This window comes from Indicator indicator, chromosome 8 (genome assembly GCF_027791375.1).
Source record: "Indicator indicator isolate 239-I01 chromosome 8, UM_Iind_1.1, whole genome shotgun sequence".
In the NCBI taxonomy this organism is placed as follows: Eukaryota; Metazoa; Chordata; class Aves; order Piciformes; family Indicatoridae; genus Indicator; species Indicator indicator.
In genome coordinates, this window is record NC_072017.1 from 2,926,503 (window position 1) to 2,953,860 (window position 27,358).

A 27,358-nucleotide genomic window follows, 5' to 3' on the forward strand; every position below is an offset into this window, starting at 1 on the left:
AAAAACCCCCACAAGTTCTACAGGTATCTTCCATAAAGGCTGGGCCAAGGACTGAACCTTGGTGCTTTTGGTACCAGAGTGTGATGGTTTGAAACTGTCTTTTTAATTTTTCCTTGCAAAATTCAGAACAGAGAAAGTGAAAGAATGTAAATAAGTCACTATTGGGTGTAAGAAAGCAAAATAACGATTGTTCTAAACACTTCCATCGGATAGATAGAAATGTTTAAGAACTATTACCCAAAACAAAGTAGGCACTCGGCACATTCTGCGTTCGGCAGTGGGGGCAGTTGCTGGGCTGTCTGGCTGCTGTTTCTTCTTCTCTTCTGGCTGAAGATAACACACTGACCTTGGCAGCTAAGTTAACAACTTTCTGCTTAACTAACTCTGCTTCTCTGTCCAGGGGGGTCTGGGGGGGAAGCTCCTGGGAGAGGGAGGCCCCTTTGGGAGGGTCCCCTTGGGGGGAAGCAAAGGGAGATCGGTTGTGCTTTTTCTGTTGATTGTATATATTTGTGAATGTTGTGAATTTTGTATATTTGTACATATTCATTGCATTTCATTGTAGATTTTAGACTCTGCTTGTAAATACAGCTTTCCATTTGCTTCCAGACTGAGCTAGCCTGGTTATTGTTGGTGGGGGGGGAATTTCAGCTCACACCGACACACAGAGCTACTACCTCTGTTGGAGAATGCTGGTGCTGGACCAGCAGCCAAATGGTGTTTTCTCCATTATCAGAGCTAGAAAGGTGCATGCAGAACTTGTTCCCACAGTGTCTGCTATACCTACTAGACAACAGCAAACTGTGTCTTTTGAGTTTAGAATTACCCTTCCATTTCTGAACCCTGACATGTTGCCCATCAGGAACAACAAGGAAAGGGAAAGAAATTAAAAACATCTATAAGCAAAAAAACCAAAAACCACAAACCTATAAGCAAAGAGTCTGTCTCTGAGACAAGACACACATGCAGGCACAGTGAAAAAATACTTGCTTGAAAAATAATAGTTTTTATTAGTTTATCATAACACTGTCAGTGTCAAGATAGTGACAGCAGCCTTAACTTTTTCTTGCTTATCACTTTTTCTTTCTTATCTCTAACAGCCATGTTGCCAACTAGAGAGAGGAAAGAACGTGGGCAGGGAAAAAGCAACACGAGATTAACCTGCTTACATTTTAGAAAAGTGACATCACCTACCTAACCACACTGAAGTGAAGTCACTTTCTCAGAAGTGCCTGCATTTCCACCATGATCTGACAGCTGACTCATAACAGCCATTTTCACACTTATGAGGCCTTGAGCAACCTGGTCTAGTGGACCCCATAGCAGGGGGTTGAAACTAGATCATCTTTAAGGTCCATTCCAAGCCAAACCATTCTATGAAATATCATCCTAAGCTAAGGGATTGTAATATGCCAACAAAAAAAGATGGGATAATGTAGTTTGTAATTCAAAGAGGTACAAAAACTAATTAAAAAAACCTAACTGTCCAAGTCTTTCATGTTTCTTTAAACAAACCATCATCCATCTTTTCCAGATTATTTCCACAGATTCAGACAATCGTTTGGGGTTGGAAGGGACCTACAAGATCATCTAGTTCCAACCCCCTTGCCATGAGCAGGGACACCTGCCACTGGCCCAGGTTGCTCAAGCCCTCATCCAGCCTGGCCTTGAACACCTCCAGGAAGGGGACATCCATGATAACCAATTTGGTGAGAACAACTGTATCCAGGTGTTATGGGGTGACTGGGTAGGTCATCATGACCAAGAGTAAATGGTTACTGCCAGCATAAAAACAAGGTCACAATAATTCTGTGCCGTCTTCAAAAAGTTGGGGATCCACTCCTGCTCTGAGTGTGCTTTCAGCTGCACTGGAATTTGCAACTGTGAGCTGTGTGTATCCAGAACACACAAACTGAGATCAGTGAAAGCATGGAGTTTAAATCATACAGAATCAACCAGGTTGGAAGAGACCTCCAAGATCATCAAGTCCAACCAATCACCCAACCCTATCTAATCAACCAGACCATGGCACTAAGTGCCTCAGCCAGGCTCTTCTTAAACACCTCCAGGGATGCTGACCCCACCACCTCCCTGGGCAGCACATTCCAATGGCCAATCTCTCTGTCTGGGAAGAACTTCATTCTAACAACATTCTCTTCTTGATTGTGGAAGCTCATTTAAGATGGAGGTGGAAAAGAAGTTAAAAAAGAAAGGAAGCAAGCAGAAGAAGGTACCCTTTCTTATGGTAACCCAAAAGCTAAACTGATGAAGCTTTACAGCCTGCTTATTTCAAACGGTCAATGTTTACTGAATGAAAACATGAAGAAATTTACCAATAGTAGCTTCACTTCTGTGCAGCCAGAGCCTATTCAAAAACTTTACCTCATTATGATTTTCAAACTAAGCAACTAAATTAATTAATTTTAAATTTTGGCTAAGAATTTTCATCAGTGCAGCACAAAGAATCTGTTTTTATAAAGCTTTATCTGTTCATTCACAATTGTGAATTCAGCAGTAGCACCCTAAATCCTGTATTAGAAACAAGGGAAGGGGGAAGAGGGAAATGTTTCGCCATCTGAAGCAGCCCTCAAGACAAATCTCCTTCATTGGCAAGCTTTATGAATTCATTTGCCTTATCTCTCCCTATTTAAAGGCTTACAGTCATCTCTAAACTTCTAATTTAGTGTTTCAAACTTCATCTGGGTTAAGGAGCAGTATGGGTAACAGCATACAGGCTGAGAGTCACCGATCCTGCTCAAGTTTCTTCAGCACTAAGAAGTTCATTGAAAAGGTGTAGAAACAAGGAAAAATATATTAGTGTGTACTTGAAAATCTCCTCTTCAAGGTGTAAAGTCTAGACATTTATGACACTGGTTACATAGGCTGTCTATATGGGGCATGTCCAAGCCAGGTGGTACCAAGAGACCAACAAAGTCCTCTCAACACTACTAGTTTTGAAAACTTCCAAAGTTAGTACACTCCCATTTTACTTTCTCATGTCAACAAACAGTGTCTTGACTCTGTTTTCAATATGTTATAGAATATGAAGCTCATTACTTGAAAAGGAAAATCTATTTTGCATTTTAATAGGCCCACACACACATCAAGGACAAATTGCTTGAAAACATAACTTTCAGGGAAGCAGATAGATATTCCTAGTTTTCATCCTTCTGAGGTCCAAGTATCCATTACTGCAAGATTTTTGCCCTCAGCATGATTCTGGAATAAGGAGCAAAATTATTTTTCAAATGAGAGTATCAGAAAGAAGAGATTACATTATATAGCTGATTTTTCCCTCAGGAAAACGTCAATATTTGGCTAGAGATTGTGTCAGAGATCCACAGCATTAGATGATGCCACAGTGAGGACTTAATTCTTACCTAGCAAGTATCCTGACATAAAACTTGGTTTACCTTTCCTAAGACCCCTAAAACTGAGAAATGGAATAGCAAGGTACAGAACTATTATTTTTAATTCCTGTTTGAGAATAGTCATTGCTTTGAGAGTTGTAGGTACAAGTCAAGACTGTGATACTGAGAGGAAAATACAAACTAAGCCTTCACAACATTATGTTCTGGTGAGTGTGCTTAACTGTTTACTTCCAACACCTATTCTTTTGAGACAGGGTGAATCTTACTGTGACCCAGAAATGAATACACAGGGTCCTTCATAAAGAGTTATTAAACACTGGAAAAGGCTCCCCAGGGAGGTGGATGAATCCCCATCCCTGGAGGTGTTTAAAATACCCATAGATGTGGTCTGGTTTAGCACCAGACTTGGTAGTTAGATTATGATGGATTCAGTGACCTAGAAGACCTTTTCCAACGGAAACAATTCTGATTCTTTACATTATACATCATCTGGTATAAAGATTCCCTCCCACAGAAACAATGCATTCATGGTTCAAGGTGATGTTATGAACATCAATGAATAGAATTCAAACTCTTACTATATTAAGGTGCAATTCTAAAGAAGGTGTTTGGAATCCTCCTTTTCCATAATCAGTCTGTGCATGAGTCAGCGTTTCCAGTAACTTCACTAAGAACTAGATTTGTTCCTACAAATTTTCCAGTGTCATTATTTCACTAATCCTTCCAAGATGAGGTTGTATTCCTCACAGCCAGGAACTGAAGGTGAAGGATATTATAAGCTCCCCAATATCAGATGTGTTTGAATTTAAGAGCCTTTGGAAATCATCATCTCTTTCAGCTGAGAGCCCTACTGAAATGAACTTTCTAGTCAGCATATATATATATATAAAAATATTACTACCATAGTTGAAGAGATGATAGGAACACACCACAAATAGTGAAGACAAAGTATCACCCAAAGCTATCCATGAGAGGATTAAAACAAACAAGCAAAAAGTCCTTGAGTTTTTCTTTAAAAAATTAAGTTTTCCTCCTAAAACCAGGAAGAATCATCAGCATTTGGTCTCAGCTGTGCTAACACCATTAATAATAACAGTCCTTTGATGATCTTCAGACTACTACTATTTTTGCACTGAAGGTAAGCAGGAGACTTAATTCCTAGCTCTCTTTGTGTTGCCCTCTAAGTGTGCCACTGTAACTGAGAAACACATAAAACTTGCATCATTCCATAAGCATTTGAAGCCACAAATCACATTGTATTTTTGCACTGGAAACAGACATTAAAGAAGAAACACTATTTTTTGCTTAATGCAGGATCCACGCAAGCTAATGTCCCCTGAAGGCTTATCCTGTGTTATGTTACTAGTCCACAGCTTCTAGGAAGTTTGCCTCTAAAGCAGAAGCAATGGTAAACAAGCAGGCCTAGAAGCCCCTGATGCCATGAACTGGTTTTATTGTATGCAGCATTCTCTGGGTACAATATCAGAGGAAATGGCTTTGCAAATAATTGACTCTGCTACAGCACACTGCCGTAGAGGTTCCCAATTTCAGATTGATTTCTGCTTGACAAAGTGAAACGTCTGACCTCCAAAGAACACACGACAAGCATCAGCTCCACCTGAAGAATAAGCATGGAAGGGATTTTGCTCTTTGTTCACAGAAGGTTACAGGGGCATTTTTGCCATTTGATATTGAAGCCAAATTTGAAGAAACCTCTTTCCTTGAAAGAAAAAAAGCTCCAAGACTGGGATCGACTTTCAGCAAGTAATTTCACATTGCTGAAATAAAAAAAATCTATTTTCTTGAAGACCAAACGAAAAGTAGCTTACACATTGGGAAGCAAGGAAAGCCCCAAAACCTTTAGAAGTTAAGAGGACAGATAAAAATCTGAACCACAATCCCCTGTGGCCCATGACTGGCAGATCTGGTTTAACCTCCTCTTCCAAAAAGCAGGCTGAGGTCTTTCATTTAATAAAGCCTAACACAGGCATAGAATGAGGGCTAGATCCATCAGTTATAAACGGAAAGGCAGAAAGCTCTTTATAACTATTATTATACCCTAAATTACTGAGTAAGAAACCAGGTTCTCAATTTTCTAATCTGAATTACACCAATCAATCTCTCTTACAGCCAATCTTACTTTCTACGGGGTTTGGGTTGTTTTAACATCAGGGTCTTGGCAAAGGGAGGGAGAGTTAAATTTCATGAAGCTCTCTACTTAAGATTCTAGAAACACTCTGTCCTTGTTTCACCCCCATATCATGTGCATATCTCTGGATAAGGTATAAAGCCCTCTACCAACTCTTTACCTTGTATACATTACTATTTCTGAACGACAACAAATAATGTTAAGAACGTGTACTGCTTTTTTGTTCTCCTAAGTGTTAGATAAGCAAAGCAATGAAAGGGAGAGTTGAATCTTCCTTCTTCTGCATCAACAGATCATTTAATAAATTGCAGTGTAGCTATAGTTGTGCAACCCTATTAAACACAATGGAGTTGTAGAGGCATGACCAGAGGCTTAATTTGGCTACCAGCATTTTTCTTACTCGTGCCAGATAATGAAAAGGAAAGCTCCCAGCCCCATTTGAGGCTAGCAGAAGAAATACATCTTCAGTATCTCTCTTCTGTTTGCAAATGTATCTTCCTGAAGATATTTGTTATGGAAACGTGGGTTGGAGTCACAGGTGAAACATCAGTGTAAACAGAGCTCAAATTCTACTGACTGGCATAGTGGCAACCAAACTTTCTGGCTGTATGAATCACTTTCCAGCATCAGGACAGCCCTGCACCTATGATGCAAGTGTGTACAGTCCTGTACTCCCACAAGTTCTGAATTAAGTGCACATAAATACTGAGTATCTTGTACACAGTGGTTTCTAAATGACTGAGGCAGACTGACCATACACACACTGAAAAATCCAACACTCAGCACTAGCTTCAGCTAGGCTGCACCTATTCCAAAACAATACACTGCTGGTGCATGTGGTTGTAACCCATTTGCACATCTGTTGCCCAGAGGGAAGTTGAGCAGCACCACCTTCATCACCACCTCACTGCTGGCTATCACCTTGCCTGGGCAATCTTCACCTCTCCCTTACCTGATCAGCATCAAATCGCAGTTTGACAGGGAGAGACTAGCTGGACTTCAAGTAAGAGCTGAGTGGGCTCCAACTAGCCTCACTTTTCCCACAGGGTGTATATTGAAAATGCCCAACCGAGACCTTATGCATGTATACAGGAAGACATTACTTTATTTCTTAGAAGTTGTTTTTGGCAAGCAAGTTTGTCTGTTTTGACAGCTATGTCTATTTCAGAGCAAGGAGGAGGTCCTCACAAGCTTCCTGTATGACCAGGAAAAGGTGAGATGCAAACTGAATTTAGAAGTGCTTATCAATATCCCACAGTTTAATCACAGGCTATGGTTCCACATTGAGAAACCAAGCAGATTCAAATACCATTTCCATTAGCATTTAAAAACCCAACTTCAGATATCCCAGCAGTCTTAGCTCATGGTAAGAGGACATACCCATCATGTCTACTTTTCTTAGCAGATAAATCATCTCCTGCTGCAGGTCTCCTCTTTTTCCTTGGTGGCATCACTTTACTAAAGCAGTCTGATGAACTGCAAGACCGGAGACTTCCTACAGAGGGAATTAAAAACACCAGTACAAGAAATGAAACTGTTGCAGACCAGTTAAACTGTGTCCACTAAGAGGCATATTACAAAGGGAAGGGAAGGCAGTTAAGTTAGTGGATTTATAAATTACCAAAAAAAAAAAAAAAGTCTCCTTTAAACAGTAAAAGCCATCTCACTTTTATGTGGTGTTCTACGATCAACTTTCTGTTAAGGCCAAAAGTACTATACCAGAACATACAGCAGTGCTACTTCAATCTAATAAAAGGCAACACTGAGACTATGCTGAACAAGTCCTCAAAAAGGCATTTACTCAAATCACAACTTCTGAGAGTTGCTCTTTGCTTTTTTTAAATACAAATGTGACTTGACTCGAGGACCTACCTCTAGAAAACAGAACCTTTTTAAACCCCAAGTTTCTTGTGATACAGAGAGCAGGAAAGGTTTTGTTTGGTTGGGTTTTTTTGTCTTTGGGAGGAGAGGGGGAAAGACATTCAGCAACCACTAGGGAAGAAAAACAAGTGGCTGGCTCTGTCATACTGGATAATTCTCAAAGAATAAAGGTCCCTAAGTAGGAAACAACCAAGACAAGACAGTGATGCAAATCACACGGCAGTCTTTCCCCCTTCTCCTCTCATCTGCACGCTCCTATGGTTGTGGCAGCCTTTTCCCCCCTCTTCTCTCAGCTGTACACTGCTATGGTTCTGGTAAATCTTCATTGTGCCAATCCAGCTCACCAAACCCGTAGATTAATTAACCCAAGCAAAACAGAGTAACAACTTTCTGCACATTAGCACAAGAAAGAGCACAGGACCAGCCCTTCTGACCACAGCAAGTCGTTAAATTGCCTTTTCTCTCTCATGAGTATAGTAGGCTAACACTCCAGGCAAAATTTTGTCCTACTTTCATACACTGAAGACCACATGGACACCTGAGAAAGATGCAAGAGCAGCTCAAAGAGCTCTCAACACTCTATGTGTCACACAAAGAACTGTAACAGGAAAGGAAGAGAGAAGTGAGGCATAAAAATCCAAAGTGATGCCAAAGACATTTGCAAGAAAATATGGAGAAATCCAGCATGCCTAAGCTACCTTCTCTCAACTTCAACAGCATCCAAGTGTAGCTATGCTTTATTACAAAATAAAGATGCCCACAAAATCTTTTATTTTAAATCACAGCACAGAAGCAAGCAATAAAACTGACTGCTTCTTGAGACCAAGGGGAGCAGAGACAGATATCAGAGGCCCAACTCCCAACTACTACCTGCAATCTTTTGCTTACCTATTCTTGGTACCCTTGAAAGTCTCTCTCCTCTTGTAGGAGAAACACAGGTAAGCAACTTTACAGCTTCACAGGTTTTGCTACATGTACTTTAATTCAAACATGCACTAAATCTATTTATGATGGCCACAGGCACTGGATGCTGGTAAAATGCAGGAAAAAGAAATCACACACACAAACCCCTGCCCTGGGTTTGGCCAGTTGCCTGGTTTTTTGATTGAGAAAAGAAATATGCAAGGCCTCTGTGTAGAGAGAAGCATAGCAAAAGATGTAAGTAAAAATAAAACAGCTACAGAATCACAAAAATAATTTTGTCAGATCTGCAACCCCAAATGAACCAAAGAATTTAACCCAAGAATTTCTCCTTGAAGTCCATTCCTCATTAAATGATAGGACATTTTTAGGAAGATCATCAGCTTTGCTTAAAGGCTTCAACTGATACCAGAATCCACCATAACCCAATTTCTCCAACGACTCACATGAAAAACTTACACCTTTTCTTGGTTTGACTGTATCCAGTTGTAGCTCTCAAGCTAACAGAAAAGGGAATCACAGAATGAAGAAGAAAAGAGATAGCTCAGAAACTGGCAAGTGGCTATAAAATGCACATGGACACTCACAGAATCACAGAATCAACCAGGTTGGAAAAGATCTCAGAGATCATCAAGTCCAACCACTCGACTCACACAGACACTGGATGGACAAACACTGCACATGCTTTGCTTTCAGAGAGCTAACATCTTAAAATGCAGCAAAGACTTGGTCCAAACTTCACTTAACTCTTGCATGATCTCTAAGCTACTAAAATACAGGGTACAAGAATGTTACTTTAAAAGTATTCCCTTTTGCTACTAGAACCAGTACAGTGGATTTGAAGAGCAGTTATAATTCCTCTGTAACAAATTCAAAATTAAACCAGCAGAATATTTCTATCTTTTATTTCCCTCTAAAACTAAAAAATATCAGAGGGTTTTGTTTAAACTCTTGCAACTTACTTTACTCTATAGCTCACTAAACATCAATATTTACCTTCTTACACAGAGCTTTCCAATTCTAAATGCAATTTCTATGTCTAGCCTTTCACAACTCATTTCACCTCTGAATCTTCACTTCACTTCTGCTCATCTGCAAACACACATGCAGTGCTCTCTGACTCCATGCAAACTTTGACAGGAACTTTACTTACCGTGAGCAGCTTCTCTGAAGTGATTATCTTCAAAGTTTCTTACTCCTGGGTCTCAACTTAAGATTGGCAGAACCCTCCTAGTTCTCACTGGTTTTTTGACACTTGAAGCTAGCATTTGCAAGGTAGAGCCTCCAAGTGGCTGCTGAATAGGCCACCACCAGCCAAAAGCCTGCCGAGTATAAATGTTGTTTGCCAAAAGTTCTATTCAGTGCTTCCAGATTTGCAGGACACAAAGCTACCAAAGGGAAATAGCAACTTGACAGCTAAAATTCACCCCAAGAAATTTAAAACAGTATGCAAGATAATCACCATGAGAAGGACACTCCTGAAATAGCAACAAAACCAGAACAGACAGAAGGAAAAAACAGAGGTCAATAAATAATTCTACAAGCTGTGCCCCTACAGAAATTATTTTTTACAGACATGAATTCTTCACCTTCTCTCTCTCAATGCCTGTGAATAATCCTGCTCTTCTGATGCTTAAGAAGAGAGATGTTTCAAAGGAAAAATAATTAGAAACCATGAATGCTGAAGCAATTGGAAAGATAGAGCCAACAAGATCGCTACAAGCACGCTTAACCGTCACCAATCTTCAGATACAAGATGAGAACACTAAACCCTCATCAAAACATCAAACAGCTTGTAATTTGCTGTAAAAGGAAAAAAAAAAAATCACCTTCTCTATCTTGAATTCCACACTACAGAATTGCTTTTGACTTGAGGGTTTTTTTCCTCTAAAACAAGAAGAAAAATAGCAGAAGCAAAATTGAATTTTTTCCAGCCCTACAAGGCTGAAGAACTGTACTGGAGCCTTGTTTTCTTTGAAGACATGACCTCATTCTTTTCAACAAGCCAGGTGACAACAGAAAGGGCAGTTTCAAAGACATTTTAGTCTGGGTTGATAAAGAAAGACATAATTTAATAACCAAATCATGACTTCAAGCTATTAACATGTTGCTGGATTTGTAGTCATGATATAACCCCCCCATCATTTCAAACCTCAGAGGAAGAGATTTCCAAGCTCATGCATTTTAGAAGAAACTGTTTTACAGAATCTGAATGCCTGCTTTTCTTACCCCTACAAACAGCTGAAAAGGCTGCCCAGGACACATTTCCAGCCTACCTTAGTTCTCAGACATGTGTGCACACTGAATGCTAACACATTTCATGAGCTGTCATCATTATAGGTGACTGGAATTTTGAAACAAGCTCCAGCTTGGCTCCCAAATCACTGAAAAGATTTTGAAACTACCACCCCCTAAGCTCTTAGATATTTAAGATCTGGTTCCAGACAAGAAATCTGGCTAATAGTTAGAAAAGATATGATTTGCTTAAAGTAATGTACATGTCCAGTACATTTATTGTTAGCTCAGAAACAACTCCTTTGAAGTAAGTGCAATATGAATTAAAGACTCGTTAGAAATATGAACCTAAAATAGAAATACTTGTGTTTTCTTAAATAGCTTTTAGAAATCTCAGCCAAATTTAGATATAAATTTGTATTAAATCATACTAAAAGCAGGGCCCACGATGTAGTAACATTAAGCAGGACAGTTATGTCAGAAATTAAATACTAATCTTTAAGAATAAGGCCTGCTGCAGAAGATTCAGAGTGAAAAGCAAGACAAAACCAAACCCAAAACAACAAAACCTCAAAAACTGAAGAAATTATCTTTAGGTTGCTCTAGCAACACTCAAAAGAATCTTTTGAACAGTTATTAACATGTTTTTGAAATGAGTTCTGGACATAGAATCTCAAATTCACTGCATGCATGCAGTTCTAAAACTTGCATAACAAAAATAATAATAATAGGTCTTGACACTTCTCACTATGCAGTCAGTAACACTGGAAAATTACACTTCCAAAAAAGCTAGGGACATTGAAATCAAACAATTTGCAAAGGTAAACCTTTTACATTTACATAAAACTCTTTTAGAACCATCAAGTCCCACAACAAAAGGACACAGGAAACTGCACTATACAATAGCCAAAACAAGTCCTTGCATCCATGTTTGGCCTTGTATGAGGAAAACCAAGCACACATTCTGACTGAATTCTCCTGCAAGTTATGCAAACACTGCAGCTTCATCTTTTTCTGCAAGGAGACATGACACAGTGTAGAAGTGTAAGAAATGCTAGAATGAAATCTCAAGATGAGGAGCCTGCCAGTATCCATCTCTACTTTCAGTTTCCATTTCATACTTCTGGTTTGAAAGTTTGTTTTTTTTTTTTTTTTTTTTAATTATTGAGGAGAAAGGGAAAAAAATTAATAGAAAACCCCCCCACACCACCAAAACAAACAAAAAAACCCAAACAAAAACCAAAACAACAACACCTCCCTTCCTACCCCCCAAATCACAATCTTCACTGAGATTTTTGTGTCCAAAGCTTTTGGAACAGCTTAATTCAAACACCACATTGCAGGCAATAGGGTAACTATGAGTGTCAGTGTAAAGTGGTTCATCAAAACCATCAACACACTCAGACACCTTCCAACAGACACAATGAGAGCTCTGAGGCTAATTTCTTACACTGATCTCTATGACAGAAGTGCTAGGCAAGAGACAAGACAAATTCCAACTACCTTAAGCACACCTACTCTTATTGATTGATTAGTAACAGAAAGGGACTACTACCTCCATACTTCACAACACCTTTTTGTGATCAGAAGTCAACAAAGATTATGGAATATATTTTCATACATGAAATCAGTGTGTAACACCTGGATCACAAAGGAGAAAATTCCAAGTGTCCATCAGGAGATGGGAGAGGGCATCAGCTCCAGCATCTCTAGCATATGGACAACAAATCCTCTCACTGTCTCAAATTACCTGCACCAACCTCTTTGGTAGAGGCCTTGCATTTACATGTTCAGCTATTTTCAAGTATCAAACAGCTAACCACACTGAAGAAAAATATTTGACAGAAGCCCTCTGTGGCTCAAATAAGATGAAACAAAGTCACCTGTCACAGTATGGAGGAAGGTACATAAGCCCTAAGCAAGCTCTGTCCGATCTGAAACAATGCAGTCCTACACATCTCTTCTCATTGCTCTAGGCTAAGACTGTGCTAGATTTGCATGTCCCAGAAATCTCCAGGAGGAGCTGACAGCTCTCCCCACTTTCTCCAGAGCTCAAGGTAACATCAGCAAACACAGCCAGCACCTCAGGATAGAGAAAAACTTTAAGACAGATGGTACAACAGATATGGTCAGTTTTAAAGAAGAATTCTGCTGAGTGATCAGGGCCTGAAGCCAGTTAAGTTGTTTTCCTTCCTCCTTAGGTATCACACCTGAAACACAGAAAGGAAGGAAGAGAAACAAATCAAAGATGCCAGCTGGTAAGTAACAAGCACAAAAGGAGGTAACAAAAGCTGAAAGATAGCAAGTCAAAAAGCACAAATGATGATCAGTCAAGAATGGCAGCAAGCTAGTACCAAGCAGCCAAGATGAAGGCCTCAAAAAATGACATTTCAGTGAACAGAAAACAGATTTGGTCTAAGAAATAGCCCTTAAGACACTGACCATAAATCTGGACAAGACACAGAACAGCCTCCATCAAAACCACCCTAAGACAGAAAAGCTGGGGTGTTTGGAGCACAGCATTTAAACTCGATCACAGGCATCACAATATCCACAAATGGTCTCTTGCTTCTGCTCTGTTCTCACCAATGCTCTTTCAAGAGTCAAAACACTGTAAGAACATGGATGTTCTGCTAGTCTAACAGGTTGAGTCCAAGGAGTGAGACTTTTTTTCATGAAGTCTTCTAAAGTACTTACACTAAGAAGCAGTAAAATGACAGATACTGCTGCAACCTGTGCAAGTCCTTCTCAACTGGAGAAACTGAATGCATAAACACCTATTTTGAAGAAAGCTTTAAAAAAAAAGATCATAGCACTTATTCTCTGAAACTCTATTAGCCTTCTGAAATGTAATTTTTGATGATGTTAGAGAAACTTTCTTGATGAAGTTTGTTTCAATCTATTTCTACCACATCCTTATTCAATACCTGTCTGGTGATCGTCTTGACCAACGTCCTCTGTCAGATTCTGCAAGAGAGTAGGAATGATACAGTTAAACAAGACAGCATCCTTCATCATTCACTAAACAGTTAATATACTTAATACTTCAGGAACATCTAGCCAAGACTGCAGAGCCTTTGTGTGTTCAGTTCACAGTACATTACAGGTTGGCAGGGACCTCCAGAGATCATCCAGTCCAACCCCCCTGCCAAAGCAGGATCACCCAGGGTAGTCTGCACAGGAATGCATCCAGGTGGGTTTGGGAAGTCTCCAGAGAACGAGACTCCACAACCTCTCTGGGCAGCCTGCAGTTTGTATTTATCTAGAATGTTACCCTTGCAAATTTAGCTTAAGAGTTCGAGGACAATCTTTAAATGAAATTGGAAAAATATTTTTGGTGGTTTGGGTTTTTAAAAGTCTGTTTCAAGATCCAAAATAACTATCCATTGGATAGGGAAACCTGCATTGTTGTCTTGAGCAATTCTATTAAATATAGCACTAGAAAAAACTGAATTCGCCATCTACTGCAGAAATGGCTTTGCTTAAGGATGCTTCAGAACACAGAGGTGTTCTAAAGGAAACTGATTAAAAGCCATCTGAAATCCTGGAAATGAGTTACCCCTTTTTGTAGTCAGTGTCTTTTCCACTACACTTGCAGTACATACACAGAAGCCATATTGGCATTTCCAGCTATGGCTGCACTAAAGCAAATCTAAACGCACAGCAAATAAGCAAGGACAGTCTTCACTCTTTGCATGGTTGTAAGAGGATAGCTTGCTCATTCAAGAACTGGAAGGAACTGGATAACAATTATGATCACCATTATTTGATGTAACTAGGAAAGCTGCTTCTGTGGAGACACCATCTAAAGCCAGTGGTGCAGTGAACAGTGCTCAAACTCCACTCTGACTCCTTAAGTATAAACTTTCAGCTTTTACCAGTACTGCTTATCACTTAAGGAATACAAACCCAACAGCCTCTCATATAAAAAAAGGAAGCCTTTAAAAGTGTAATCACTTAATGGTTTCAATCACAACATTCAAGCTATTCTGCTGAGAGAAAATGGCAAGTCATTACCAGCCTATTGAGGGTGTGGTAAATCTTGTGAATATTTGCCAGTGTTGATAGGTGAGAATTCAGTTGAAAATCTAGAGGAGAAAAAAAAAAGGGAAAAAAAGGAAAGTTTTACATTTTCTGGCTTCCAGCTTCCAGAGATCTTGTGGTTGTTTAAAATAAGTAATCACACAGATGTAAATCAAAAGCCATTTCTTTCTCAGCATCAACATTTTCAACAGAGTTAAATCTGCAGAAGATATCCTATATAATGAATGTTTCTTAAGGCATGGATGACCCTCAGCAGAACAGTGCTACAGCTAAATACAAAACTGTATTTAAAACAAACAAAAAAATGTATTTTCATCCTTTAGCATGGAAATGACAATTCCCAGCTTACCCAGTCCTGTCTGATCTATTCCAAAACTAACTTAAGCACCATGTAACACTCTAAAAATCATTAGTGAAAATGCTAGGGTTTGTGAAAGAATTTTATTAACACACACATCCTTGTCTTTATATCAATTTCCTTGCAAAAGTGAGTAACTGCTTTATACAAATCTCATGTTTCAACTCTGTAAAGGTAATGAAGGTCACAATACAGCAGCTAAAACCAGAGCAAATAAAACCAAAAAGAAAACATCCTGACACTTCATGAAACAAATCATAGCATAGATGTTAACTTTGCTTCCTTGCTCCAAAGATAAAACACTTGAGTTTGCTTCAGGTGAAAAAAAAAAAGACAAACTAATTTTTCTCTATTCTTTTAAATTCCCTATTTTTGCTAGAAATACACCAAGAACAAAACTGGAAAATAAGTAACTTACAAAACAAGATCGACTGAGATCCATCCAGAGAGCATGCAAACCAACAAGAATCTCAAAAGCTGGCAAAGGCCAGCTTACAGGGATCAAACTCGGCCAACTACTGTGCAGCATTTCTATTTGAATTAAAGTAGCTATCCCACCAGAACCCCTGTGCAAAAGCATTCTAGTTGAACAAAGACAGGTGCTGTATGACAAGCAAACTATTTCCAGCTAAATTCTTGCCTATATGAAAAGCTGTTATGTGCCTAGTGTCACCTAGTTAACACATGAAAGCATTTCTACTATGAGACATTTAATTTGTCTCTGCCAAGTAGCTGATGCAAGGCACAAGTAAGGTCAAAAAAATCATTCCCACATTTCCAACCCTAACACTTTAAATGAATGTTTTCAATAGACAAGATGACCAAGAACCCAAGGATAAAGAGAAGTCATCATTAAGTATCAGATCCCCAAGTCAGTGAACCACACTGCTATGAAGGCAAGAAGTGGATCTGTGCTTTTACCTCCCCAAGATGCTCAGAGTATTTGAGTGGCCAAAAGGCAATGTAGAAATCCTCTCTTCTCATGCATCTAAAGTCTTTGTTTCATATAGTTTCCAGTTACAATTACTGCAGCATGTACTCTTTCTGAACAATGTTAGTGCCAGGTCCTAGGCAAGGGAGATTTTAGTGCAAGGGGGTTGGACTGGATGATCTTTGGAGGTCCCTTCCAACCCAGGTGATTCTATGACTCTATGAATTGCCTGCTGTAAGCATACTTGCTACACACATAGTTATGGAATTCTCTTGTCATGGTGAATAATCAACTCAGAAGATACCTTTAGGAAACACACATTTCATTAATCATATTAGCCAGAGTGCATCATTGCACCAACTGCTACCTGTCTTTTAATGTACTGTCCCAAATCCAGCACCACAGGAATTTCTCTAACCCTAAAGTGCTGAAGATGAAGATTCCAATTTGAGATACACTTATCTCTATCAAGCCAAAGACAGCTCTCAGATCTTCTTACCAAGATCTCACATCTTGAAAAAGGTGCTACATTTTTTCCTGCAGTAAGTGCTCAATAAAGTTCCATTTTTGCTAGTCAATACTAAGCAAAACATTTTCTACAACAACAAAAACACCACCACCAAGTTTCTTAGCCAACCTTCAATTTGACATAAAGGAATCACAGAAAAAAAGGGGGGGGGGGAGGGGACGAGGATCATAAAAGCCATTCTGAGAAAGGGTCAGATTAAAAGCTAAGTTTTATTTCATTAAATGCCAGACCAGACTAAGCTTTCTGGAATATTAATTTTAAAATTTCTCCCTTATCACTCAGCCTAAAATCTACAAAGGACAGGAATTTTTAGAGAAGCTACTTATACCTGGAGGTAACAAGCTGAGAACACTGGGCAGGCATTTTACTCTAAGCTAATATTAAACAATAATTTCAGATGATACTCTTAAAGGCAACAGGAAAAAAATCAATTCGGATTATATATACTAGGTATCATCTGTGAAATAAAATATTCCTAGGCACTTCAAAACACCCAATTCATACCAGTATCTTTCACGTGTCCACTGGAAACAGCCTTATAATTTTAAGTTGCTATGTCAAAAATAAGTTACATAATATGATGGATTTAAGAGAGGTTACACAAATGTGTTTTACAGCACTTATACAACAAGTGTCACACCTTAGCTCCACACTGACTGGTTTATCCTTAGGAATATAGAGCCCAAAGTTTTCTCTCCTCCATAGGGAAAGCTAACAAAGTAGGGATATTACCCAAAACCAAACCAGGCTTCTTTTACAGTAGCAGCAAATGAATTAGGGAAGTTACCTCATAGCTAAGGTCACCTTCTGAACTGGTCACAGCGTTTGTCATATCTGTATTGCAAGCAAGATACACTAAGCATCCAATGCCATTGAAAAGGCATATTTTGGAAAGAAAAAAAAATGGTTATGAAGAAACCAAATAACAATAAAAAACTAAAACCTCCTGTGCTTAAATAACCACTTTGAAAAATTAGATAAGGGACAGTGGCATAGTCAGCATGACAGGCAAGTGATTTAACAGCTGCCTGCAACGATATGCTGCAGGAACACCTTAAGTTCCCTTCCCTCCACCTCCCAAATTCCCACACTTTGGCAGCCTCTGAGCTGTGCTGCCTGACCTCCTTGGTTAGTCTGCTACCCAAGGAATCTTATCCACAAAAATATCAACAAACCCTGCCAGCTCAGTGGTCCGAAGCAGATCACCAAGGAGATGTAACACCAGATAAGCAGACTTGTATCAAGAAGCAGGAAAGGTCCTCCCAAGTGGGAGCACACCGTGGGCCTGTGGCAGCAGCAACGTCCATCCAAGCCCCACCATGAGAAGAGTAATACATCACATGAGGGACACACACCATAGCTGAATATAACGAAGAAACCCATCATCTATGAAGCCTTTTTCTGCTGAATACAAGCTTCAAAATACATTAATTGGTCTGAAAATATTTTGGTTTGTATTTCCTGCACAAAAAAAATTATAATGAAGAACCACACAGTTTATTGATCTTGGATCAGAAAGAAATCTGCTTGCTTTGTGGATGCAGCTGGAATGCTTGCCAAGCCTTTAAGAGGGGGATGTGTCAAAGAAGAACCCGTATTTTGTCATTATTTTCCAAGCAGACATTAGCTTATCTTTCAGCAAGGTCTGAAGCAATGGAAATTCCAAATGGGATTAAATATTCTGCAATAATTCAGAAAGTAATGGACAGAGAAAACATATCTGAGTAAAACAATTGCGAATCCAGAAAGAAATGCCAGAGCCAACCTAGTATCCATGGAATTTAAATCTTGCCTGCAGTTTATCATTAAAGTCTGGGTTAGTGAATTAAGATCATCTGCAATTTAACAAACAGTTTAAAAACAGCTTTTTTAAGTATTAAGGTTTACACTATGGACCTGACAGTTGCAGAGAGGCAAAAGAAACAGCAGCTAGGTGCACTTGCTTCCAAAACAAACTAGACAAAAAAATGTTCTACCTCATCATGAAATACAGTGAACAAAATACTAAATATATCTTAAATATTAAAAAAAATATATATATACAGGTGAATTGACCTTAAACACTCAACTTTCCTATCTGAAACGAAAAAACTTTGAAGGTTGAGCCCAATTTTTCACTGCAGGGATGATGTGCTGCCAAACCATTCACATGAAAACCACAAATACCTAAAAAAGAGAGGGTGGGGGGGAAGGTATTTCTGCCTATGTGCTTACTCATAGAGACACATAACATGCCTGAAAAACTTAGTTCCTGCTGTCAAAATCATCACTTGAAATCTTGGATAAAAGACAGATACAGGGATCACTACAATTACTACAAAACTGGTAAAAAATTAACACTAGTACTAAACCAAATCAGCAGCTGACTCCAAGCTTCCCTTAAAAGCTTCTAGATTATTTCACTGAGTAAATATCTATACAAAAATTTCACAGTAAGCCTAAATATATTTATCCTAGACACACAAGCCATATAAATGCTACAGATACAACTCTGCATTAAAAAATTAAGTATGGAATTAGTTGCAGTAATATTTTTTTTATTACTGTTAAGATATATTTGACTCAGAAGAAATACAGTGACTGATTTTCTGCAATGTTCTGAGTAAAAAGAAAAATTAGATAGAAAACACACAGCAGGCAGTCATTCCTGAAAAATTAAAATGGAATGTTCATGCTTTTATTTACCTAGTTTCAAATAATAGTACTGCAGAAATTGGAATAGTACTGGAAATAAGAGTTCAAAGTGCTGTCATCTTATCCAAAAAATCCCAATTTAATTTTCTATGAACTACACCTCTTCATGATCTGCTAATTCCAGAATTACCCTAACAGCAAGACAATTTATACTGATGAATGAACTCAAAAGTTCAAACCTTTGGTGAAAGCCTTCAACACTTACTTTCAGAATTTCTGTATTTGTTACTAAACACAGAAAACAAACTAAAATCTTGCCTCAGTTTTAATTTCATTTATACAGAAATACCACAACACACCTCAAAACTGAGATTCCCAAACTGCAGTAGAGAGCAGCTAGGAGCTGACTCTGCATTCTTGTGAAAGACAGGATTAAGAATTCATTTCCAATGTGTCTGTAGCTGAATCTGCACAGGCAGTTGACACCCTTTAGCAGGGGCATCCTGCAGGACAAGCCTCTCTTGGTTCATGAGCCAAGAGGAAGCATGCAGGAAAAGGGGAGACAGAGAAAAACAGGCTCAAAAAGAAGTGTCCTCCCTTGGTTTGGTGGGCTTGAGCATAAGGCACTATTCAGAAAGTCAGGAAAACACAACTGAATTCCAACCTGGACAGAAAAGGACACAGTTGAATGGAAAGAGAGGTGCCATGCCCCATCCTAGCATGAGAAACAAGAAGACATAGCTATTAGAGCTACAGACATGGTGCTGCAGGACCTTTCTCCCACATGCATTCATAGAGAGCTGCACCAAGCTCAGACCTACCGCTGACACCAGTGGGAGCCAAGCCTACAGCAGCAAATTGGTGTACACTTTCTACACTGAAAAGCCCAAGAGTTCTGAAACAAAACAGTGATTTAACCTATTAAAACAAACAAAAAGCCCCCACACTACCAAAAAGCCCAAACTACAAAAGGTGGCCAAGGTAACAACACACCAAAACCCACTTCTTGTTACAAGGCAAACAGGCCCACTCAACTCTTACCAGTTGGTATTATCCCATGTAATCAGCCTCTCACTTTACCTACAATAAAGTATTTTAAAATTACTACATGCTACACAGAGAGGGAAAAGCATTAATCTTCCCCCCCCATAGGAACAAATCCCTTATTCTACCTGGATACTTAAAAAGCACTCTGATCCCAAGGCTTGTTTACAAAACCAGCTACTGAGGGCTAAAGTTCACAGAGAATTTTAGAGCAATTTGAGTAGTGCAAGAGTTGTGTAACTGTTACTTTAGTCTGATTGCATTTCCATTTACCTCAAATTGACTGAACACGTAAGAGCTATGCTATAGTAACACACAGGATGAAAAAAATCCTGCACTGTGGCTAATGTTTTTTTTTTTTTTGGGGGGGGGGAGTAGAGTGAGGGGAGGTTTTGGTTGGGTGTTTTTGTTTGTTTGAGGTTTGGGGTCCTTTTGTTTTGTTTACTATCGAGAAAACCTCACTCTAAGCTTATTTCTGGTGCAAAACATCTGATTTGTTGCTGCAAATACAACTTGTGTACCTACTAAATGCATTTGATAAGCATTCCTAATGGAGTTTCTTGCCAGAATACAGAACTGGAGTGACCAGGCACAGCTGGAAAAGAATGAGTAGAAGCAGTGGGTAATGAGAGCTAATTTAAATCTATTTCTAAAGCACATATTACCAAATCAAACAACATTTCAGTGATTCCATCTTCCTTGGACTGTGAACAGACATTCTTTCAGTCTGCAATTCAAGAACATAGGAAACTGAATGACAAAGTATCCAATACAGAACCAATTTTATATCCATTTGATGTAAAGCATTCAGCAAGTCTAACTCTACCAGCAAATTAAGGGTCAGTGAGGTACCTCTGTGTCATCAGCTGGTATGGCCCAAGAGATGTTTGCCAGCAGTGTTCAACTTCATGCCAGAGCAGGTGTCATCTGTCATCTTACAAAGGGCACAAAGCTAATAAAAACTTTGTATCTGGTGCTCTAGCTAAATCAGCAGAAATGCAACCCTGTCAAGTACACTCTGAGTATCCAGCACCATGCAGGTCTAGCATGGGTCTACAGCCTAACAACAGCTACATTAGCCAAAAGCATTACTGCCCCAGCTGCTTGCTCCTTCCTCTCTGCCAAAAGTTACAGACCCCACAGCTCTGCCAACAGCACTGGTCATGGACACACTCCCTAATCCACTTCGGGGGGGTGGGGGGGGATTCAACCCTGTCAGTTTAGACAGTAAATGGCAAGAGCTAACCCAGACATGTATGACTGAGTGGATTAGAGAGTGCTCCTACAAACCATTTCACCAGTAGAGCAAGGGAAGCAGTAATCCACAGCTAACTGGCTGTAATGAGCAGCTGCACTAAACGCAGTCCCACAGGCCTTGCAGTCCCACATCTGCAGAGACCTGGTGTCACACCAGCTGGTTCCACAGGGCAAGCTAAAGCCTTGTAGCTCTAACAACAATATACACACAAATACATCTATGTAGACACAACTACATAGATATAAAAGCTACTAAACAAAACAGTAGTTGCTTCTATCTCTTTACAAGCCAAAAGCAGAAATTCTGTTGAACCTCAGATCTAAAATGTTTAAATTAAAACAACTTAATTGGACAGTACAAGGAAAATGCTTGGCACATTTCAAAGTGGGGCTCTGCTTGAAGCCCTTGTTAGCAGCCTGACTTATGTAGAAGAAAGAACCACACCATTAAACACTTCAATATTTAAATTGGATGAGACGTGCACATTTTCATGGGATGTACTGTACTTCCTACTGCAATGCTTTTTGGCAAGCACAGGACAAAAATTAGGCAAAGTCTTCCTCTTCTGCTTGAAGAACACAAACAAAGCAAGGGAACAATGTTTTGAAATAGCCCAAAGTCTTTGTTTTCAATATCTCCAAAATAAGGGAGGGAAAAAAAAAATAAGGAAAATACACAATTAATAATCCACTTAAAGTTAGCACAAAACAAATTTCTCAGAGAAAACAAAATTAAGTGCTGCAATTGCACAAATCAAATCTCATCCTGATACAAAACAATGAAGGGAAGCAGTGAGAGGAAGACTCTTTACCTGCCTAACTCAACTTACTGCGTAGCCTTCCATAGAGAAGGCATTTCCAATTACAGTTATGTGAGTTGCAAGAAACTTTTAAGCAAACATCTGTAATGAAAAAAAGGAAAGTCAATGTTTCTCATAGAATGTGAAAAGGTGCCTAGTCTCAGAAAGTAAAACTGACTGAGCAAAAATTATTAATGGAGCTTGTATTGTAAGAACAGATGTGAATCTAAGAAGGCTCAAAAAAAACGTTCAGTCACAAAACAATCATAAGGAAACTTCTCGATAGTGTCCAGAGATCCATTTCAGTCCCTCTCATTCTGTGATTCTGTCTGTGCACAGATATGCTCTGAACACTTCTGGTTTCAAGCATTTCAAGCACTCCTGGGGCTGGGGGAGCGGGGAAGAGAAGAAGAAGGAAAACCCCACAACTACTGTGCAGTTACACTTCATGAGGTTAGTTAATTTAGGAAAATATTCCTATTTAAGACACATATACGAGGCCATGAACTGCCAAAAAAAAAAAAAAAAAAAAAGTATTGAGGTGGAAGATTAAATCATTCCAAGGGATATTTTTGAAGAGAAGCCAGCAACAGCTGAAGGCTGGGAAACAGTACTCTTCATGTCTTCTGCAGAGAAATTAAAAATAAAACAATGAAAACAACCCCCAAAGCAGTGCACAGGCTGAAATTCCTACAGGAGAGAGCAAGAGCACTGCAATGTTTGTACCTGTAGCTTCCATGTGTATGATGAAGACCTGCACCTTTCTTAAGAAAGGGCACACAATGAAGACACTGGACAGAAAATATTTTCTTGACTAATTATCCCTCCATTTCCAACACCAGTCAGTGATTTGTTCTGTAATGGCAAACATTAGTCGCCAACATGTAATGATCCCTGAATACAAAGGTTAAATAAACCAGAACCACTACAGAAATTACATCATCTTATGAGGTAAAGCCTTCATCAAGTTCCCCCTGTCCTATCTCTCATTTGGGGAAACACAGAGGATTCAAGAAAAACAAGGCCTTATACAGCATTTCTTTCCATAACTGCTTTCAGGATGATGTCCAAAACTCGGACCATCGTTCATTAACGTATTATCAAAGCTCCAATTTTTCATTTTCCTCCCCACGAACAACTTCTGCAGTAATGAAGTGTCTCAGAGCTGCAACTCCTTGCACAGCGAAAACACGTTACTGGGAGATTTCACGGGAACTGGGAACATCGTTCTGCTGAGATAGCTTGCTGTTCGGGATGCCTGCCTCCTCTTTCCAGCAGACTGGGCTGGGGCCTGTTCCTGAACCGCCCAGTTACCACACAACGACACAGGCATGTAACCCTCCCTACGCCAGGTAACCTGCCTAGAGCACACGGTCCCGCCTGTTCTAAAAGCGGAGCCAGAAACTATACGACAGAAACAAAGCCATCCCTGCGGAACTCCGAAACAGGCGGCGCAGGTGTGAAGATGATCACCTCTTCTGTCTGCCCCGAGCCCAAATGGCTCTGCCCCAGGCCGCGTCCTGCCCCGCGAGGGGAGCAGGGCGCAGCCGCTCCCGGCCCTCCCGGTGGCTCGGTGCCGGCCTCAGGATACCGGGCTGCAACTCGCACCCCAGCGCGGGGGCCGGCAACGTGCCGCGCTGCCTGCCGAGAGTTGTAGTCTTCCGTCCTCCCACCAAGAGCCGTAGAGCGCCGGGCAGCCGCAGCGGAGACTCCACCTCCCACAATGCGCCGCGGGCCCCATTCCCCTTCACAGCCCGTTTCTCCAGCACCAGCCCGGCGGAATCCGCTAAATTACCGCCCTCCCCCGCTTGCCCACCCCTGCCCAACTCACCGCTCCCGCACAGCGAGGCCGCCGGGCTGCTCGGGAGCCCGCGCTTGCCCTCCTCTCAGTAGAGCCGGCTCTCCGCGCAGCCAACCACGAGCGCCGGCCGCGGCCTCACCCGCTCGCTAGCCGGGTCGGGGAAAACTGCGTCACAGCTTCCGAGCGCCCCCGGCCCCCTCCGGTGCTGCTCCCCTCATCCGCCCCCGCCCGAGCCGCCCGCGCTAGACTGCCGCCCCTCCCGCCCCCACGAAGAACCCGTCAAAGGCCCCGAGATCCCAGCCCGCAGATACACACACCGCCTCCCTGCCCGCCGGTTCCGCACCCGCAGGCCAGACGCCCTCCCCAGTCACCGGGAGCCCCGGCGACAGGTTCGGCCAAGACTCCTCGGTGAGGGACAGGAGAAACCGCCTCCGCCTGGGCGGCAGCGCCCGCCACCGGAAAGACCAGGCTGGTGGTGCCGGCGGTGGGTGGGCGGGAGCGCGCAGCCCGGCCCGGCCCCGCCGCTACTCACTGACAGTGGCGGCATCCGAGTGCATTTTCGTGCAGCGCACACACTGCCCTGCCCGGCCCGGCTCCCTCTACCCCTCTCCCAATCACAGAGCCCAAGCATAGGGATCTCCCGCCCCGCCCACCGGCGGCACCTATTGGCTCGGCATGTCCTGGGAGGCCGCACGTTCTGCTCCCCTACTGCGTGAGCCTGCTGCCATTCTCCTTCTGCCTGCCCCGCACAGACTGCCCTGCCCGCTCCCGACCTCCTATTGGGCTAGTGGCTGAGTCGGCCCCGCCCCCCCTCACTGTGACTGGGCTGTGCCGATGCCAATTGTTCCCGGCCTTGAGAGCGCGTGCAAAGAACACCACTTTGTGTCACCCGTAGCTCCGATTGGCTACGGAGGCCAGAGGCCGCGCCTACGCCCTGCTACGATTGGGTAAACGGGTCAGAGGGCAGGTCCGCTCAGGCTGCCCCGCCCCGCCGAGAGCGGCCGTCGGACACCGTGGGAGTGCGGTGCTGCTGCTGCCCCGGGGCGAGAGGAGGTAGCCACCCTGACTCTGCGCCTCTTCCTCCCGTAACCTGCTTTCCGTTATACGGTGAGGGCACCAGCAGTAGTGCGCTCTCCCCATCTCATTCCTGAGGGCCTGCGGGGACGCTAGACAGCTTCCGGCCGCAACGCCTCAGGGCCACCTCTTTGGTCCCCCCTCCTTGATTCCCCCCTCATTGATCCCCCCACCGTCGGGATAACCCAAAGCCTCTGTATGCTGAAAGGCTTGCAAACCTCGTACCTGCCCTACGCGGATGCATGTTACTGCCTGCCCCGGGGCAGGTGGAGCAGGTTGCTAGTGCTTGGGAAGGAAGATTTCTGGACTGCAACATCCTCCTTTCCTTGTGAACTCGACTTCGGTGCAGCCAAATCACCAACTAGCTTAGGGAGATTTTGTATTTCCTATCACACTCCTCCTAGAGAGAAAATGGCATCCTGTTACCACCAGCTGAACACACTGAGGTGTCGGGTCAATGTTAAAGCAGCAGCAGTGGGGTTAGTGGGCACGTGGGGGCGAACAGCTGCTCCTTGCAGGTAGATGAGAGGAGCTCACTTGCCCTAGTTCCTGATCCTGCTCCTAGACATGTGGCACGTGGACCCACTCTCCTTTCGCAGTACAGAGGCAAAGAGCTTCCCGTCCTCAGTTGGAGGAGGCCTTGCAGGTTTTTGCTGCTTAGCATGTGAGCTTTTCATCTTGTGTCCTTTCAGGCGGAACAGCCTTCCCTTGCCCTACTCGGTGCTGGAACACAGATAAGAGACTGCTACAGCACTGCCTGTGCTCAATGGAGGATTAGTAAACCAGAAACTACTCCTAATAAACCTTCCTCTAAGAGGTTAAGATAAAGGGAAGTCAAGGACTCAGAACTGAGTAAGTGCCAGATTTAAGGTAATTGTCCCTTTGGAGCAATGCATTAGCATATGGTCCTGCATTAACTGATCACACACCTGGGCCGGGGCTTTTTATGACCTTTCCCTTATTCAGTGAACCAGTGAGAATGTGCAAGTGCAGCTGATTTATTTTAAAGAGCAAAAGCTTATATTTTCAACTGCCTGTGTTGCAGAGAAGAAAATGGGAGTCCATAAGAAAATTAATTCTCCCTTAAAATGCCATGTACTAAAACCCCTTTGTTTGAAATTTGCACTTATTAACTCCTTGAAATTATTTCGGAAGAACTTTCTCTGTCTCTGATATTTTCCTGCTTGCACCATCTTTTCTTTACCTTAGCAACTGTGATTTTACTCTACTACCTTTAAAAAAAAAAAGGTAATTATTATTATATGGAGTAAAGCAGTACAGGCCAGCCTTCACTCCTTGGGTAGTTCTCTAGCCCCACATGCCAGACATTCACATCTGTGCACGTCATCCCAAGCTCTCTGAGCACCACTGAGGTGCAATTCATCTGATATATTCTAATTCATCAGACAAGGAGAAGGCTCAGTCTTCACTGGCAGTCTTGCTCCATCCCCCTTCCAAGTCAATGGACCAGTAGGGTAAAGAGCCTCCCACCATAAGGAGGCACTCATGAGGTTCAATAAGGCAAGGTGTAAGGTCCTGCACCTAGGTTGGGGCAACCCTCGATATCAGTGCCAGTTAGAGGAAGATGAAATTGAGAGCAGCTCTGCAGAAAAGGACTTGGAGGTGCTGGTGGACAAGAAGCTAGACAGGAGCCAGCAATGGGCACTTGCAGTCCAGAAGGCTGCATTAAAAGAAGCATGGCTAGCAGATGGAGAGAGATGATTCTGCCCCTCTGCTCTGGTGTGACCTCCTAAAGTACTGTGTTCAGCTCTGGGGCCCTCAACACAATAGAGACATGGACCTGCTGGAGTGGGTCCAGAGGAGGGCCACCAAGATGATTAGAGGGCTGGAGCACCTCTCCAATGGGGACAGGCTGAAAGAATTGGAGTGGATCAGCCTGCAGAAGAGAAGGCTCCAGAGAGACCTTATAGCTACATTTCAGTATCTGAAGGGAAGCTACAGGAAGGCTGTTTAGAAGGGCTTGTAGTGATAGGACAAGGGCCAGTGGTTTGAAGCTGGAGCAGGTAGATTGAGGTTGGACATCAGAAAAGTTCTTTACAATGAGAATCGTAAAATACTGGAACAGGCTGCCCAGTTAATGCCCTGTCCCTGGAGACATTCAAGATCAGACTTGATGTGGCCCTGAGCAGCCTGGTCCAGTTGGAGGTGTCCCTGCTGACTGCAAGGAGGGTTGGACAAGATGATCTTTAAGGGTCCTTTCCAACACAATGAAATCTGTGAATCTAATTCAGGAGTAAGAGGAACAGTTCCTTTAGGAGTGCCTGTTTGTTTGTTCACATTTGCCATAAGAAGCACATAGACCACAGGCTCA

The 27,358-nt window shown here is 41.8% G+C and overlaps 1 protein-coding gene across 4 annotated transcripts in view; it reads right to left on the reverse strand.

The window, feature by feature from the left end:
- Positions 1 to 24,630, reverse strand: part of DCUN1D4 (defective in cullin neddylation 1 domain containing 4) — a 35,687-nt gene extending 11,057 nt beyond the window's left edge. For 2 of the 4 annotated variants that reach the window (XM_054382821.1, XM_054382818.1), the window contains exons 1-4: positions 24,485 to 24,510; positions 14,572 to 14,642; positions 13,482 to 13,521; positions 6,898 to 7,012 (exon numbers count right to left, since the gene is read on the reverse strand). In XM_054382821.1, the coding sequence (XP_054238796.1) occupies positions 6,898 to 7,012; positions 13,482 to 13,521; positions 14,572 to 14,642; positions 24,485 to 24,509 (251 nt within the window). In that variant the 5' untranslated portion in view covers position 24,510. Of the gene's footprint in view, positions 1 to 6,897; positions 7,013 to 8,286; positions 8,317 to 13,481; positions 13,522 to 14,571; positions 14,643 to 24,484; positions 24,511 to 24,614 lie in introns of those variants that run through there. The other 2 variants (XM_054382819.1, XM_054382822.1) reach the window with 2 other exon arrangements.
- Between the last annotated feature and the right edge of the window lie 2,728 nt (positions 24,631 to 27,358).